Source organism: Scyliorhinus torazame, chromosome 10, assembly GCF_047496885.1.
Source record: "Scyliorhinus torazame isolate Kashiwa2021f chromosome 10, sScyTor2.1, whole genome shotgun sequence".
In the NCBI taxonomy this organism is placed as follows: Eukaryota; Metazoa; Chordata; class Chondrichthyes; order Carcharhiniformes; family Scyliorhinidae; genus Scyliorhinus; species Scyliorhinus torazame.
The window spans coordinates 73481334-73500328 of record NC_092716.1 but is presented as its reverse complement, the minus strand read 5'-3'; the positions used below and the strand labels follow the sequence as shown (position 1 = coordinate 73500328).

Here is an 18995-nt window from a genome sequence, read left to right as displayed (position 1 = left end):
ATTGACAGGCCAGTCTTCAAAGGTTTAGAAAACGTGGGACTTCCGATGGCGGCTATGAGGAGGGACTTCCGGTGGCGGCTATGAGGGGGAACTTCCGGTGGCGGCTATGAGGGAGTAAGTCGCACACTTGGTGGCTCCCGCTCTGGCCAGACGTTTGGACCTTTTTCCCTGCCCTTTTTGTGGTTTTGAGTTTTGGCTTTGAAGGCGCAGCCAACTAGGCTCTGGACCCACACAGTAGTGCATGGAACCCCAAGGAACCGAAAAGGAAGTAATAAAAAGATAAGCAAAGGCTGGATAGAGGTGGCCGCTGAAGACACCATGGCTGATGTTCGGACTCCTGCTGCGTCGGCCCAGCCATCGACAGAGGAGCTGGTGCAGGTCATCCAGGAGGGCTTTTCCAGACAGAAACGGGATGTCTTGACCAGATAAATGAGTCGTTCGATTGGCTGGAGCGCAGGCTGGATGCCCAGGATCGGACGATTCAGAAGTTGGAGAAAGCGCTGACGGACCAGGCGGAACACCAAACGGTGGTCGAGTGAGAGGTGGGGATGCTGAAGGATCAGCAAAAGAGAATACTAGAGAAGGTGGAAGACCTGGAGAACAGAGCTTGCCGGCAGAAGTTAAGAATTGTCTGTCTCCCTGAGGGGACTGATGCTGGCGCGTTTGTGGCGTATATGTTCCAGAAGCTTCTGGGGGAGGGGGCTTTTCCCCGACCGTTGGAGGTGGACAGGGCGTACAGGGCGATGGTGAGGAAGCCACGGCCGGGGGACCCCCCCAAGGGCGATGGTGATCTGGTTCCACAGATTTTTGGATAAGGCATACTAGGAGCTGCAAGTGGGACAATAGCATACTGCGGGTCTATCAGGACCTGAGTGTGGATGTGGCCAGAAGGAGGGCAGGCTTCAGGCAAGTGAAGGAGATGCTGTTTAAGAAGAAGGTGAAATTTGGTCTCCTCTATCCGGCGCGTCTTTGGGTCATGCACGAGGATCAGCTCCATTATTTCAAGTCGCCCGAAGATGCAATGGACTTTGCCAAGAAGAAGGGACTGGCGCAGAACTGAGAACTTTTTGGACTTAAGTGGCAGCCTTTTCTGAGCGATGTCTATCTGTTTTGATTGTCGTTTTTCTTCTGCTTTTTAGGTTTGGGCGAAGATGGGGGAGTAAAAGTTATTCGGTTTCTATGGGTTCTCGGTGTTTTGATGGGAGTGGCTGGTGGGGGCTTTTTATTTTTTATTACTCTGATTTGCACTATTGGGGGGGTTCTTTGTGGGGGGTTTTGTCTGTTTTGGGTTGTCTCCTATGGCAATCCTCCGGGGCCTGGTACAGCAGCCTAACTTGGTGGCAAGTGCTCACACTGTCGCCGATTGGTGCTCTTTAAAAACATCAACCTGATGTAAGGGCTTCTGTGGGGATCTGAGGAGTGAAGTAGCAATCTTTTCACACAGGCAAAGAGACCGGGGGAGCTATCTTTGCCACCCCTGTGGCAAATGAAAATCGGGAGGCATTGGAACACAAATAGAAATCTTGGCAGGACCGTCATCTTAACCGTCGATGATACCTCACCTAGTAGAAGGTATCATCCTTCCCACTCCTGCCACTCAGGGGATCCAGGATAGGGTAGTGTCTAGGGGATGGGTGGGGGAGGGGAGCTTCTTGGACATCTACAAAGAACTAATGGGAGCGGAGGAGACGCAGATCGAGGAGCTGAAGCATAAGTGGGAGGAGGAACTGGGGGGAGAGATGGAGGACGGCCTATGGGCGGACGCGTTGAGCAGAGTCAACGCGACCGCTACATGCGCAAGGCCCAATTCAAGGTGGTACACCGGGCTCACATGACAGTGGCTCGGATGAGCAGATTCTTTAGGGTGGAAGAGAGGTGTGTAAAATGTGCGGGTGGACCACCGAACCATATCCACATGTTTTGGGCGTGTCCAAAACTTAGGGGGTACTGGCAGGGGTTTGCGGACGTCATGTCCAGAGTATTGAAAACAAGGGTGGAAATGAGTCCAGAGGTGGCGATTTTTGGAGTGTCAGAAGATCGGCGAGTCCAGGAGGAGAAAGAGGCAGATGTTCTGGCCTTTGCCTCCCTGGTAGCCCGGAGACGGATATTACTGGCTTGGAGGGACTCAAAGCTTCCGAAGTCGGAGGCCTGGTTAACCGACATGGCTAGCTTTCTCGGCCTGGAGAAGATTAAGTTCGCCTTGAGAGGGTCAGTGTTAGGGTTCGCCCGGAGGTGGCAACCATTCATCGACTTATTTGCGAAGAATTAATCGTCCGGTGGGGTGGGTGCTAGGGTAGCACAGCATAGGGGGTTAAATAGGCAGGCCTTGGAGGGACAGGTGTCGGTGTTTGCACTATGATTATTGTTATTTGTACACTATTTTTATACTGTTGTTGCTTGTAATATACCTTCATTAAAATTGTTTGTTTAAAAAAAAAGGTTTAGAAAACGTACCTTTCTATTCAGATATCTTTCATCTTTGTTTATCGGATTTATTTTTTTAGCAACTATTTTCAACAGATAATTAGAGGTTAATGATGTGTTTGATTCCTTAGAAGGATTATAGGAAAAATTGTGTAATTATAAGGCATTATGCCAGAAAGAAAATCTATCCTTCTCTGTTCAGTGTTGTCCATGATATGATGCATCATATTTTTTTTTTCCTCATAGGACAGCAATCCGAGAAAATGTGGAGATGATAAAATTACAAAAACAACTTGTGGAAAAAGCAGCTACACTTACGGTCTTGGAGGGAAAATTTTTGCAAATTCAAGAGGTAACATAACTGCTCCCAAAACATAATGGTCGCGATTTTCCGGTCTCAAGCGTAACAAGGCCGGTGAATAGCGGAAGAGGCCAAAAACAGGAACCGCGAGGCGGCAACCATGCCTGCTCCTGTTGGCAAATTCGGAATCTCGCCCTAGCGTGGCAAGAAACCAATTATCACCACTTAAGCCCAATTTCCATACAATTAACGAGAGCCACCTGTCATCCAACGGCCTCCTGTCATTTACCAACCTCCCTGGCAAGTGCTCACACTGTCACCGATTGATGCTCTTTAAAAACGTGAAGCTGATGTAAGGGCTTCTGTGGGGAGCTGAGGAATGAAGTAGCAATCTTTGCACACAGGCAAAGAGACCGTGGGAGCTACCTTTGCCACCCCCGTGCTCGGCGGAGGGTGGGGGAGCCTCCGCAGAGTGGGCCACCATGGGAGGGTGGGGGAAGGGAGGCACTGGGGGGGGGGGGGGGGGGGGGGGGGCATTCATTCGCGGCACCATCGTGCCTACTCTTGGATCCCAACCACTTGCCGGGGGCAACCCCTCTCCCTGCCTGTCTGCCCAACCGATCATCCATAACCCCCCGCGACTGCTGAGGGCTCTGCCTATGCGGCTGAAGGTTATCGCTAATAGGGAATTGGCAATCGTGGTTAAGTGAGCACTTGACACATGCCAAGTGGGTTCCCGTGGATAGGCCAGCCATGTAGCATGTGGGAGTCATTGCCTAGCATTCCAATCAAACCTTGATGCCTGGACACTGTGGGAGTCAACACCCCACACGCAGCAGCCAATATCCGAACACCCAGAGGGTGGGACACAGCTCCAGGAACATCACCACATGAGGGTGGGTAGGTGCCACGGGGGCGGGGGGGGGGGGGGGGGGGGGGTTACCTGGAGAGACAGGCCAAGGTTTCGGGAGTCATTGCACATTGCAGAAAAAAGTGACAGAGGCATTATAATGGTTGTGCAAGAAGTTGTTTCATGTGCAGTACAATACCCCAGAACCGATGATGCTGGCCGTCAAAGACATCCTCTCCCCATCCTCTACCAGATCCCTACCCCAGTGCTCTGTGATGCTCAACGTGCCTGGCCTTTCTAGATCTACCACTACATCTTGGTGTTTCCCCAGGATGCACATCTGAGGTGGGAGGCAGCCAGCTGCTTACCTCGTCCCGTGGCCTTCGATGTACCTGGCAGGCGTCCTCTGGGGCCAGAGAGCTCCGGCTCATTTGTCGACGGCACATACAGTGTCGTGCCGCCCTGTCCCGTCTGCTTACCTCGAGACGCTGTTTCATCAGAGGGGTGGAACTTCGGAGTGCCGGTGGCCGCCGTCGCCCCCTATTAGACTGGTCCGGGTAGACACTCCGCTCCCCCTCCTCCTGGTCGGTGCCCATATGGCCCTGGGGTTCGCCTTGGGATGGAGGTGCAGCTGGTTCGGGCCCTGGCGTGCCCTTGAATCATCTGGTTCTGCCAGCCCTGGTGGTTCCCCATGGTCCACACCATCATGTCGACGCCCTTGGCGATGCTCGTCAGTGACTGGAACACATCACCAATCACCAGCCCATGCTCTGCAGTGCCTCAGCCATGTCCACCTGCGACTGCGATAGGCTCCGCAGTGCATTGGCCATTCCCATCTGAGAGAGGGACATGTCTCACAGAACACCTTCAAGGTCGGCCTGGTACTTGATGACATCCCCCAATGAGGCAGACATACTGCCGAGACCCTCAGCCATGCCCGTCACCGACAGCGCTACGCCTTGGACACCGTCACTCATGGTGTCGACATGGCGCACCAAGCTCTCCACTGCCGTCGCCACTCCAGCAGTGTTGGCCTCGGTGCCACTCATTGCCGGCGCCATCTCCTGCGCCCGTAGCCTCTGGGACTCCTCCAGTTGGCTATAGATGTGCTGGAATGACACTGACATTGCCCTCTGAAGGTCCCGGCCGCTCACGTTTGACAGGTCCTCCGGTGGGGATGTTGTTCCTCCCCTCTGCGGCGTCTGCCTCCGCATGGTTGAGCGCACTGTCGGCCACACCAGTCACCTCCAGGGCTCGCTTCTCGAAGGAGGTGAGGATTCTCAAGTCCAGCACCCACCACCAGTCTGGGCCCTCTCCCGCCGATGTCGGAGAGCTTTTCCTGAGTGGACACAGAGAGGGCATCGTTAGCCACATGCGTGGTTCACAGTTGTGGGGGTGAGGGGGCGTGTGATGGGAGGGTTGGGGTGGAGAGGAGGTTGAAGGGTTGGGTTGAGGGAGTGCTGAAGGGGGAGGGGGATGGAGAGAGGTGGTGGTCGCCTGTGGGATGCTTCCCTTGGCGGGGGATGGGGAGTGGGACATTGGTGTCTACTCACTCTGGCTGCCCGATGTAGGTCATTGACTTTCTTCCAACACTGGAGGTCAGTCCTTCTGGTAACACTGCCCGAGCTGACTGCTGCCGCCACCTTGTCCCAGACAGCACTGGTTGCCTTCTGGCTCACCCTCGGGGAACAGAACATCCCTCCTGGCCTCCACGTCATCCAGGAGCCTCTCCAGGTCAGCATTCCCGAATCTTGGGGCCGGTCTTCTCGGCGCCATTGTTGCGAGCTGCTGGGGTTGACTGAGAAAGTGCAATTCCCGCTCGCTACAGCATTTGGAAATATTTCCGGAAAATCGCTCCCCATCTGTTTCTTCTGCAATGTTATGTATAAAAAAGACTGAAAATTCAGAGCAAATTTATTGTGGAGTTTGTTTATCAAAATCTAGAAGTTATGAGGAAATGCCATAAAGCCCATCCAATGAACTTACATCATCAATGTTAATGTACAGAACCCAAGTTAATTATTTAATCTCCCTGCTCCCCCGTACCAAATATGTGGTTTTATAATTCCATATTCACTGCTAAATTAGAAATGTATTTGTCTTTATTCCTTAATGAGTGCATTCCCTGCGCAATGTGGTAGTTTATTTCATAAACTAGAGATTTTACATGTGAAAAAGTAGTTTTTAAAATATCTATTACTTGGAATTTTCTTCTCTGGATTGGCAACATTACACATATCTCTCCTGATGCTTTCTCCGAATTCTTCCATTCCAAGAGTCTATCATCTCTTCCCTTTGCCCTATTTCTGCTGACCATCCAAATTCTCGCCTTACCCCATGTTAGCTGGTATTACAAGTGGTTCATTCTCCTTGGGTAATGAACTACTTCTGCAAAGCAGTTTTTAAATTGATCTACTGAGCTTTACATCACCACTTTTGTACAGAGAAGGTTGGGGTCCAAGTTCTTTCTCACCTTTGTAGCATCAGTCCTATGCTAGAATCAAATGCATTGTGTTTTATTTGAGTACCTTGTGCAAAAAATACATGCAACATTTAGGAGAAAGAAAATACTGTTTTTGTTTTGAGAACATGTAAAGTAACAGATTTATATTAAATATTTAATAATATAGACTATCAGACATCATTAATTGTAAAGTAATCTGTGCATGTCTACAATCTAAGTTTAATAATGCACAATGACTATATCACATTGAAGATGTATTGTCTTACAGAACCAGAAAACCATGAAAGCCAGTCATGATGCTTTAATGAGTAAAGTTGATGAACTGAATGCACAGCTGAAAGAAGAACGTTTTAAGTGCCTTTCTCTTGAAAATCAGCTCCACTCAACCACCTTGTCTCAAAAAACAACTGTGGAGGTAGTTTTTGTTTTTACATTTTATTGAAAATAAATAATACTCCACTGGTCAGAAGTGAGCATTGTGTGAAATAATGGATATTATAGAGTACATTACTAGAATATAATTCACTCTTTGAATTCAAGCAATGTGCTGAACCACAAGGACATAAGCAGAGAGGTTCATAACCATTTTCCAAAGATAGATATGGAGCACAGCTTATAATTCCCCTGTTACCATCTGATATTTAATGGAGTCAGAATCTGGTGCATCACACAGTTGAGTCAGTCACTCTGAAATGCTATCCTGAAGAGCATTGATTGAATCAGTTTTTCCAATCCAGAATAATTCCATTATCTTTTCTAGTTTTAATATTGCTGTTTATGAAGCAGTTGGAACAAAACTCACAATAGGAGCACGATTTAACGGGGAAAAAACAGAGTCCTGTTTTGGGCACGAATAGTGGGGTGTTTCACAGCGGCAGAGCACAAAGAATGGCTCCGCTATCAAACAGGACTTGGTTTTTTGGGGGGCCTCTGTGGTGAACTCTCTGCCGAGGCTGCATTTACCTCACTGTTAGTTATACTATAATTTTAAAGTCACTGAGTGACTTCATGGGAAATCTACCCTAACTAATTTCAATAAAAGTAGATCCTGCTACAAAACTGCAGTTTACAAGACCAGCTACAGATGCAATATCAAAGATTTGATGTGAAACAAATCTAGGGCACGATTGAACGGCTTCATCGCGCTCGACTTGGTGATGCGAAGAGACCATTAAATTTCGCGAGAGGCGAGACGTCGCAATCTGGGTCTCCCCCTCGCTGAGCGAGATACAGATTAACATATTTAAATGAGTCATTAGGCTTATTTAAATATGGCTTGCAACAAATCATCCCGAGGCCTGGGAACTAATGGCCTCCCAGCAAGGCCTCGACCGGGCGCCGTTTAGCACTGGTCCACACAAACGTGGACCAGGCGTAGGCATCTGGAGGGGTCGCTCAGGCCAGCGGAGGCTCCCCGGTGGTTGGGCTCTAGGCAGGACACTTCTGCTGCCACCCGGGCACTCGTGGCTCTGCCAGGCTGGCAGTGCCAAGGTGCCCAGGTAGTAGGTTGCCCGTCAGGTATCGGGCCCAGGGGATCCCTGCCCTTAAGAGGTGGGGCGAGGGGGTATTCAAGGACCCCCTAAGCGGTAAGTTGGAAGTTCCAGAGGCCTTGGTGGGGGGGGGTACCAGTGATCGAGGAGCTAGGGGCGACATTTAAAAATGGCACCCCTATCTCTTCCTGCACTGACAATCTGAGCTCATCAGTGCAGGAAGTGAGGTAATGAGGCCCCTAAAAAAAAAAAGTCCCGTTTGATAGCGGGGTCATTCTTGACGCTGCGGTGCCCAAAACGAAACTCGTTTTTTTTTGTTAAATCGAGCCCCTAATATACAGCAATATAAATAAGTGTACAGAATTGTATTCAGTTTCCTATGTATTTAATAATGTGGTGGTTTGTAATTCATAACGCTTCTTTTTGAGCAGCTACAAGAGAGAGTCAATGATTTACAAAAGGAAAGAGATCTTTTGAAGGAAAACTATGACAAATTATACACCAGGTACTCCATTGTACAATTTTTATTCCTTGTTTTGCATTATTTGTCTAATTTACATTAATGCATCTGGTCTTTTATACAGTTTCTCTCTGGGTGGTGGGAGGGCATTGGTCTCCAAGCACAATTATGACAGAAGTAAAGTGCTGTGGATGCTGAAAATCTGAGAAACAGAAAATCATGGGAATACTCAACTGGTCTGGTAGCACCTGTTGCAAGAAAAGCAGAGTTAATGCCTCATAACCTCCGGCTAGCGGCAGAAAGCCAGGGCCGCCGATTTTAAAAGGGAAAAATACATACTTACCTGCACTTGGATATCGGGTCCAACCTTCCTCTCAGTGTGGCAGCCTTGGGCCTCCAGCACCCAGGTATGCGCAGGCTTTTGTAACTTTTGATATTTTTTTGATTTATGTTTATAGAATCATAAAATCAGTACAGTGCAGTAGAAATCCATCCGGTCCATCAAGTCTGTGCTGACACTCCAAAAGAGCATCCTACCTGCCCTATCCCGGAGGAAACTGCGGCGGCATGGTGGCACCATGGTTAGCACTGTTGCCTCACTGCACCAGAGACCTGGATTCAATTCCAGCCTGGGTTACTGTCTGTGTGGACTTTGTACCTTCACCCAGTGTCTACGCGGGTTTCCTCCACTCTAGGTGGATTTGCCATGCTACGTTGCCCCTTTGTGTCCAGGGATGTACCGGTTAGGTTCCGGGGATAGGGTGGGGGAGTAGGCCTAGGTGGGGAACCCTTTCAGAGGGTCGGTGCAGACTCAATGGGCCGAATGGCCTCCTGCATTGTAGGACTTCTATGGTTCTATTCCATGATTCTAGGAAACCCATGCAGACATAGGGAGAATGTGCATACAGTCACTCAATGTCCGAATTTAACACGAGTTCCTGGTGTTGTGAGGCAGCAGTGCCACCCGTGTTATTATGTTTCTGCCTTGTTTACTTGAATTATCTTATTCATTTATAATTACCTCATAATCAAATGTTGCTTTTGATGTTTCAGTAAGAATCTGTAGAATCTTGTAAAGTTTAATGTAAAACATTATTAACAAAAATTTGATAAATACAAAACTTGAACCAGTTAACTTTTAATTTTATCGGCTTTCCGGTGGCGGCTATGAAGGAGTAGGTCGCACATTTGGTGGCTCCCGCTCGGGTCGGACCGTTGGACCTTTTCCCCTGATTTTTTAGCGGACTTGATTTGGTAAATTGATGGTCGAGGCAATTGTTGAGTGGATTCCCACATCAGTGTATGGAGAGGCGGACTAGAAGTGCTCGCAAAAGAAGAAACAGACAAACAGAGAAGGCTTGGGCTGAAGCTGCAGCAGGAGAAAGCATGGCGGATGACCGAAGTCCTAGCTTGTCGACCCAGTGGTCAACGGAGCAGCTAATGCAATTTATTCAGGAGGGCTTCGCCAAGCAGATGCAGGAATGCTTGGACATGATTAAAGAATCGATTGCGCGGCTGGAGCTCAGATTGGATGCCCAAGATCGGGCGATCCAGAAAGTAGAAAAAGCCCTGGCTGAGCAGGAGGAACCTCAAACTGCGGTGGAGTTGGAGGTGGGGATGCTGAGAGACCAGCTGAAAAGGCTCCTAGAGAAGGTGGAGGACTTAGAGAATTGGTCCCGCCGACAAAACTTGAGAATCGTCGGTCTCCCGGAGGGGTCCAAAGGACCGGACGCTGCGACATACATAGCGGGCATGTTTGAGAAGTTGCTGGGTGATGGGACATTCACCCGACCCTTGGAGGTGGACAGGGCTCACAGAGCGCTTGTGAGGAAGCCGCGAGTGGGCGACCCCCCCAGAGGGCAATAGTGATGAGATTCCACTAGGTACTAGGACAAGGAACGTATTTTATGGTGGGCCAGGCAGACAGGGAGTTATAAATGGGAGAACAGTATCCTGCAGATCTATGAGGATCTGAGTGCAGAGGTGGCCACGAGAAGAGCGGGCTTCAATCAGATAAAGTCAACCCTTTTTAAGAAAAAGGTGAAGTTTGGACTGCTGTATCCAGCCGGTCTCTGGGTCACGTATGAGGAGCAACATTTTTATTTTGAGTCGCCTGAGGAAGCGATGGACTTTGCGAAAAGGAAAGGACTGGTGGCGGACTGAGGACTTTGAATTTTGCTGCAGCGTTCACGTTAAAAAAGTTTCTTGTTTTTCTTTTTCCGACGTTATTAGTAATGCTGTATTGATTTGGGGCCAGTTGCAGAGCTGAGTGAGTTAAAGTTTACATTTGCACTGATGGGGGATGGAGGTGTGTTTGTTAGATGTTGGATCTGCTGTTTGATCTTTTTTTTGTTTATTGTTTCTTTTTAGGGCACTTGTGTCGGGACTGTTTTTCGTTTGAATACGTGTGTCGGAGCGGAGGTGAGGGTGGGGAGGGAACAATAGGTGGGGCAATGTCTGGCGCCATGGGCGGGGGGTCACCAAGCTAGCTGGGCGGGCTAGCTCACGGAAGCGCAGTGGGGGGTGAGCACATGTTATGCTTGTCGAAGGGGTTGGTTTACATAGTGCTGTTACTGGGGGGGGGGGGGGAGGGGGGAAAATACGTTCTGCTGAGGGGGGAGGGAATTTTGCTGTGGGACAGAAAGGAAGTCGGGGGCGGGAGGTGCGTGGGGCACAGGCTGGAGACTGGCCAAGAAAGGTGATGGCTGATCGACGAACGGGGGGGGGGGGGGGGGGGGGGGCGATGAGCCCCCAAACTAGGCTGATCACATAGAATGTGAGAGGGCTAAATGGGCCGGTTAAGAGGGCACGCGTGTTCGCGCATTTGAGAGGACTAAAAGCGGACGTGGCAATGTTACAGGAGACACACCTTAGAGTAGCTGATCAGATCAGATTAAGGAAGGGATGGGTCGGACAGGTTTTTCACTCGGGGCTGGACTCGAAGACGACAGGGGTCGCGATCCTGATTAATAAGCGAGTGGTATTTGAGGCGAGAAGAATAGTTATGGATGTGGGAATCTGCAGGTGGTACTAGTAAATGTGTATGCGCCAAATTTGGATGATCTGGAGTTGATAAAGAGGATGCTGGGGAAGATCCCAGACCTGGATTCGCATAAGTTGGTCATGGGAGGGGACTTCACCACAGTTATTGACCCTGGGTTTGACCGGTCGAGCTCAAAGATGGGCAGGGTGCCAGCAATGACAAAGGAGCTAAAGGGGTTCATAGAGCAGATGGGGGGGGGTAGACCCATGGAGATTCAGGCAGCCGAGAGCGAAGGAGTTCTCCTTCTACTCACGTGCAAAAAGTGTACTCCCGGATTGATTTTTTATTTTGAAGAGGGCTCTATTGACGGGGGTAGTGGACACGGGATATTCGGCGATCACAATCTCAGATCTTGCCCTGCACTGGGTTCACCTACAAGTTAGCAAGGAGAGTAGCCAGTGCCCGCACTGGAGGTTGGACGTGGGACTTTTAGCCGACGAAGGGGTGTGCGGGCGGCTGAGGAAATGTATTCCGAACTACCTGGAAGTCAATGACACGGGTGAAGTTTCGGAGGCGGTGGTCTGGGAGGCATTGAAGGCGGTGGTGAGAGGGAAGCTGATCTCGATACGGGCCCATAGGGAGAAGGCAGACAGAGCAGAGATGGACCGACTGATAAAGGAGATATTGCAGGTCAACAGGTGTATGCGGAGACTCTAGAGGCAGGGCTTTTAAGGGAACGACGGAGACTACAAGTGGAGTTTGGCTTGTTAACTACAGGGAAGGCGGTAGAGCAGCTGAGGAAGGCAAGGGGAGCAATCTATGAGCATGGTGAGAAGGTCAGCAGAATGCTTGCACAGCAGCTTAGAAAGAGGGAGTCAGCCAGAGTGATAGGGAAAGTAAAGGACGGGGATGGGAGCCTGGTTGGAGACTCAGCAGGGGTGGATTAGGCGTTCAAGGAGTTTTACAGTAGGCTGTATGGTTCGGAACCCCCCAGCTGGGCCGGAGGGGGTGAGGCACTTCTTAGGGGGGCTGAATTTCCCAAAGATGGACAGGGGGGTTGGTAGAAGGACTGGGGGCCCCGATTGGGTTGGAAGAGATAGCAGAGAGTCTGAAGGCCATGCAGTCGGGTAAAGCCCGGGGCTGGACGGGTACCCAGTGGAGTTCTATAAAAAGTTCTCTGGGATATTGGGGCCATTGTTGATGAGGACATTCAATGAGGCAAGAGAGCATGGGGTGCTTCCCCCGACGATGTCACAGGCCACAATCTAATTGATCCTGAAGTGGGACAAGGACCCGGAGCTATGTGGGTCCTACAGGCCGATATCCCTATTGAATGTGGACGCCAAACTGCTGGCCAAAATCTTGTCCTCTAGGGTTGAAGATTGTATTCCGGATGTTATTGGAGAGGACCAGATGGGGTTTGTTCAGGCTGGTTTGTTGGTGGCCAATGTAAGAAGGTTGTTATATGTGATCATTATGCCCCCAGAAGGTAGGTAGGTGGAGGTCGTGGCCGCAATGGATGCAGAGAAGGCTTTTGATCGGGTAGAATGGGAATATCTGTGGGAGGTACTGGATTAGTGCGGGACTTGATTGACTGGGTCAGGTTGTTGTATCAAACTCCTGTATCAGACTCCTGTTGCGAGCGTACGGACTAATAGGACAACATCGGACTATTTTAGGCTGCATCGGTGGAGGAGACAGGGATGCCACCTCTCCCCACTGTTGTTCGCGCTAGCCATAGGGCCGCTGGCAATTGCGCTGTGATCCTCAAGCGGCTGGTCCCGAGGGGGAGTGGAACAGAGTCACGCTTTACGCAGACGACCTGCTCCTGTATGTATCGGATCCATTGGAGGGGATGGAAGAAATTATGAGAATTCTGGGGGAATTCGGCCAGTTTTCGGGGTATAAACTAAATATAGGGAAAAGTGAGATGTTTGCGGTCCAGGCAAGGGGGCAGGAGAGGCAATTGTGGGAACAGGTGTTTCGGGTGGTAGGGGAAAGCTTTTGTTACCTAGGCATCCAGGTGGCACGGGAATGGGAATGGCTACACAAGTTAAATTTGGCCCGATTAGTAGACCAAATGAAGGACAATTTTCGGAGGTGGGACGCGCTCCCATTGTCAGTAGCTGGGAGGATGCAGACAGTGAAAATGAGGTTCCTCCCGAGATTCCTGTTTGTGTTTCAGTGTCTCCCCATCTTTATTCCGCGGTCCTTTTTTAAACTGGTCAATAAGGTAATAACTGGCTTTGTATGGGCGGGTAAGACCCCGCGAGTAAAAAAGGGAATGCTTGAGCGGAGCCGGGAGGAGGGCGGGCTGGCGCTGCCGAACTTCAGTAATTATTATTGGGTGCCGAATATAGCCATGATCAGGAAGTGGGGGGCGGGTCGGTATGGGAGAGTGTGGAGGCGGCTCACCAGCCCCGTGGTGGTGGCGGCCCTGAGGGTCTGGGGGCAATGGAGGACGCATGTGGGAACGGAGGGAGCATCGGTCTGGTCTCCAATTTGTAATAATCACCGGTTTGCCCCGGGAAGGTTGGATGGAGGGTTTCGGAGATGGCAGAGAGCAGGGAGTTAGAGGATGGGGGATATGTTTATAGAGGGTAGCTTTTCTAACCTGAGGGAGCTGGAGGAGAAATTTGGATCGGCATGGGGAAATGAATTTAAGTACCTGCAGGTGCGGGACTTCCTACGCAGGCAGGTCTCAACCTTCCCGCTCCTACCACCAAGGGGGATACAGGACAGGGTAGTTTCTAGAGTGTGGGTGGGAGAAGGGTGGGTCTCTGACATTTACAAGGAACTCATGGGGTCAGAGAAGGCGCTGACTGAGGAACTGAAGCGCAAGTGGAAAGAGGAGTTGGGAGGAGAGATAGAGGATGGTCTCTGGGCGGACGCGCTGAGTAGAGTCAATGCGTCCACAACATCGGCCAGGCTCAGCCTGATACAATTCAAGGTCGTTCACCGGGCCCACATGACAGTGGCCTGGATGAGAAGGTTCTTTGGGGTAGAAGATAGGTGCGCAAGGTGTGCGGGAGGGTCAGCGAACCATGTCCATATGTTTTGGGCATGCTCGAAGCTTAGAGGATTCTGGCAGAGGTTTGCGGATGTCATGTCCAATGTGTTAAAAACAAGGGTGGCTCGGTATGCAGGCTAGGTGGATTGTCCATGGTAAATTACCCTTAATTGGATAAAAAACTAATTGGGTACTATAAATTAAGAAAAAGAAATCATAGAATCTCGCCAGTGCAGAAGGAGGCTATTCAACCCATCGAGTATGCACCGACCCTATGAAAGAGCACCCTATCTCATCCCACCAAACATTCGAACACGAAAGAGCAATTTAGCATGGCCAATCCACCTAACCTGCACATCTTTGGACTGTGGGAGGATACCGGAGCACCCGGAGGAAACCTACGCAGACAGGGGGAGAAAGTGCAAATACCACAGTGCAAACTCCACACAGCAGTCACCCAAAGTTGGAATTGAATCTGTGTCCTTGATGCTTTGATGCAGCAGTGCTAACCATTATGCCACCGTGCCGCCCTATAAATAGTTTTATACTTTTGGGGTGGAAGTTTCTTTAAAAATTACAAAGTGAAAATTGGTGCGATTCCCACCGGCACCAGCGGCACAATCCGAACTGCAATTTTTAGGCACTCTGCACCTGAGGCGCAAAGCGTCTGATTTGCCCATCCGGGGGTCAACTGAGCACTTCAATGAAGAGGATGCTGCATTTAAACGGCTACACAGCACTTGCTCTCATTCAAGCCCGGAGGATGGCAGTGAGGAAACTAGCTCCTAAATGTACGGAGGGAGCCCTCAGCCCATATGCTGGATGCCGTGGAAGAGAGGCGGACATGAGGGTCTCATTGTAGCATGAGACCCTCTAGCAAGGTGACAAATCCTGCCTGGGAGACTGTCACAGCACTGATTAATGCCAGCACCCTGACCACGAGGGTGGATGTGCCAAAAGAAATTAATAACTTTTACTTTTAATAAATGTAAAGTGCCCAATTTTTTTTTTCCAATTAAGGGCAATTTAGTGTGGCCAATTCACCTACCCTGCACATCCTTTTGGTTGTGGGGATGATACCCACACAGACACGGGGGAATGTGCAAACTTTACACAGACAGTGACCCGGGGCCGGGATTGAACCTGGGTCCTCGGCGCTGTGAGGCAGCAGTGCTAACTGCTGCGCCACCGTGCCGCCACCAAAACAAAAATTAAGGACCTGCTCCGTTTTGCCAAGGTGTGTTCCCTTTCTCCTCTCTGCACTCTACCTTTCCTCCACCCCTCAAATTGCAGATTGCCACCTCGATCCCACATGCTGCCACCTTGCAGGGCCCCACACCCAACCTCACAAAAGCTTCCTCAATGCCCCCTTGCTCCTCATCAGAACACCTCCCTGCTTAAGCGCAGTGCTCACATATGCTAGGAATCTTCGACATCTGACCCGTCAGGTGGCCAGCTCCCCATTTGTTTCCCTGCAGGAGAAGCTTGTCCACAACCAACCCGAGCGAAAGAAGACGAGTGGTGGGATGCCCGAATTGAGGATCCTGACTCCGTATGAGGAAAGGACCATGGAGCTCACCGGGGAGGAGTCAGAGCAGGCCTGTGAGAAAAAAGTGAGGAGCCACTGCATCTTCATCCAGATGACCAAACCCAAGTGAGTCCAAATCCTTGACTAGACCATGCACTAATATCATCTTCCTTGTCTTGCAGGAACATGATCCAAAAAGCCTGGCCCATCCATCATCAGCACTCAGCGCGACCTTGGAGGAGATCTCAGAGGAGGACACCAATGAAGTGTCACAGCTATCACCCGCACCATTGCAGAGACACATTCCGGTGGTGAATCTTAACAGGCAGGCTTCTGGGTGACTGTATGGTGAGCACCACACTTGTTTCTGATGCACATCAGGTGGAGGCAGGAATGTCCATGGGATCAGACAGTCGGAGGTCTGCTGGATCCCAGGACTCAGCTGTGCCCTAGACAGGTGCTCTGCCTCTGGGCATATTTGTCCCTCAGCTGCTGGAGATGCAAAGGCAGAGCCGGGAATGTCAGGAGCGGGTTTCAGCAATACTCCCAACTGCAAGGCCGAATGGAGGGGTCCCACAGCCTTCTGCCTCAGAATACGGTGCTGGCACTGCATTGCACCCAGGCCAACACTGCAAGGCCAACCTGGGGTAAGAGGTCAGATCCATGACGGGAGAACTCTAAAGCATTGCTCAGTCCTTGAGGACCATGGCTGAGGTCTTCAACTGTATGGTTCAGATAGTGGTGGGCCTCCAAGACTGGCAGTGCCAGACAACATTGAGGTTTATGGACCTCAGTCCAGTTGCCCCTCCGACCCAGGGACCCACGAGAACCCAGAGGGAGGACAATCCGCTGGAGCACACCCCGGGGATTTCCACCCAAGAGACCCTGGGAGTGCCCAGCCAATCTCTTATTAACTCTGGACATGTCACTGAATTAAATATTATTGTTCTGATCACCTTAACACCTCACATTCTTTAACCTTCCACCCAGTGGCATGGCGCTTCTCCCAATTGAAACACAGTTGAAATCACTGGCCCTCAATGTCTGCCAGACAGTTAAGCCCCCTCAGTGCGAATGTTTCATTTGCAGCAATAGGACTACAACATTATTCAGTCAACCCTAGACCCTCATCCCTAATCCCCCTCGAGAACAGAGGGACAAAGGAGTGTAGGGCTGAACCTCACTCAGACGTGAGCCAGCGTACTGGCAGCAGACAGGCAGGAGGTAGACAAGTAGTAGCCGAGGAGCCTCACACCGCATTCCTCACTGCGATTTGTCATCGCCCTCCTCAGAGGGGTCACGACGTTCTGGGAGGGGGATTAAAGCGGGAGGGAAAGAGGGTGTCTCTAGTCCTCCTGCCCATGCCTACACAGGCCCCCGCTAGACCTCCGGATGCTAAACGGGCTGTTCCTTGACTCCTGAATGCCCTCCTCACCTGAGAACACATGCCGTTTCTCGAGGTCATCCTCAGGAAAGTTACCTCTTTGCAGAGTCAGGTTGTGTAGGGCCAGCAGACCGTGACAATGCAGGCGACCCTCTTGGGGCTGTATTGAGGGCCTCACCGGACCTGTCGAGACAGCAGAACCACTTCTTTAGGAGGCCAATGTACCGTTCAATTCCAGATCGGATGGCACTGTGAGCTTCATTGTGCCTGCCCTCTGCTGCGATCGCTGGCCTCCGCACTGATGTCATCTACAAAGACCTAAGGGCATATATCCCTTGTTCCCAACAAACCATGCCTGCAGCCTGTGGTGTCCTTCGAAAATGCCAGGTTTCTGTCATTGGCCGAGGACATAACTATCATGCACACTCTCTGGAAAATGAGGCACACATGTATGAAGCAATCTTATGTTCATAAGATATAGGAGCAGAATTAGGCCATTTGGCCCATCAAGTCTGCTCCATCATTTGATCATGGCTGATCTCATTCTGGCATTAATTCTACTATCTTGCCTGTTCTCCATAACCCTTCAATCCATTACCAATTAAAAATCTGTCTAACTCCTCCTTAAATTTACTATTGTCCCAGCAACCACAGCACTCTGAAGTAGTGAATTCCAGATTCACAACCTTTTGGGAGAAGTAGTTTCTCCTCAACTCCGTTTTAAACTTTATGGGCGGGATTCTCCCAAATCCTCCGATGGCGTAAAAAAATGGCACGAACCACTCCGGTGTCGGGCCAACCAGAAGTTGCGGAATCCTCCACACTTCCGGATGCTAGGCCGGCACCGGAGGGATTGGCGCCGCATCAAACGCCGTCAAAGTGCCGGTGCAAGTTAGCGCATACCGGCGTGGTTCCGCACATGCGCAGACCGATCAGCGTATTCTGGCGCATGCGCGGGGTTGTGTCTCCGCGCCGGCCATGGCGGAGCCCTACAGAGGCCGGCGTGGGAGGAAGGAGTGCCCCCATGGCACAGGCCTACCCGCAGATCGGTGGGCCCCGATCGCGGGCCAGGCCACCGTGCTGTTAGAGTCTGTGCTCCTCCAGCGTAGTAATAAGTAGAAAGGCCAACTCCACTGGCTGCATACCAATATCAGTTGAATTCCTGCAAGGGATGAGAGGTTGATGTCACAGTCGCTGACCATCATTCGTGTCCCATAGGCCTTCCGAACCTGGAAGCAGTCAGTCGCAAACCTTAGCCGGTGGTGACCGCTTAGTCACCCCTCAGGTGTCCTCCCATCTCCATAACAGGATTGCCCCCAACCAATGTGCGCGCCCACTGAGACTCGCCTTTGGCCTCCTATCTGGTTCTCCCCTCCTTTATGCTCAGTAACATTGGGGGTACTGATGGGAGGGTTATACGCTCGTTCATCCTTAATGGCCAGTGTCCTCTGGACAGTGCTGTCCGCCATGGGGGCTAATGGATCCTGTGGCAGGCTTTGGGGTCCAGGAGAGAAGTGAGCCCAGTGCCTCTCGGTCCCATTCAGCCAAGCATTGAGCTCTGAGTAATCATCTCATTCCTTAACTTTGAACTATTAGGAGTTCAACTAATTTCCTTGACTTTGAGACAATGGGCAGCTGACATCATTAACTCTTGATGGCCAATTAGTTTGACGAGAATGAGTCTCAGGAATGTTAGAAGGCACAATTACTTTATGCTTCAGGGATAGGCAAAGCTAATAGGAACCATTCTCACTCAGACGACATCATTCCAAGATCACATTGCTGTCATGCCACAACACTTAAGCCTCCGTGACGGCTACTTCAGAGGCTGTGCGCCTCCCCCCACTTCCCAACGTGGACACTGTGTTATCTTCTTTTCCAGAGTCTCATCTATCCAGCCCATTAGACCCAACTCCTTGACTATCATCACATCCCAACCCCTGTCCCATGTACCCCACAGCCACCCCTGTCCCATACTCCCACGACAGCTGACTAACACAGCCCTAAAAGTTCATTTAAACAACGCAGATAGCAGACTGACACAGTCTGCCAGAAGCTAATTTAATCAGCAGACTTCAGGACCACCCATACCAACTTCAAC

General features: G+C 50.7%; 1 protein-coding gene across 7 annotated transcripts in view; it reads left to right on the top strand.

The window, feature by feature from the left end:
• The window catches only part of rpgrip1l (RPGRIP1 like), a 385377-nt gene that overhangs the window by 121397 nt on the left and 244985 nt on the right, over nucleotides 1–18995 (top strand). For all 7 annotated transcript variants that reach the window (XM_072518258.1, XM_072518259.1, XM_072518256.1 and 4 more), the window contains 3 exons: nucleotides 2671–2776; nucleotides 6308–6454; nucleotides 7961–8034. In XM_072518258.1, coding sequence (XP_072374359.1) covers nucleotides 2671–2776; nucleotides 6308–6454; nucleotides 7961–8034 — 327 coding nt within the window. The remainder of the gene's footprint in view (nucleotides 1–2670; nucleotides 2777–6307; nucleotides 6455–7960; nucleotides 8035–18995) is intronic.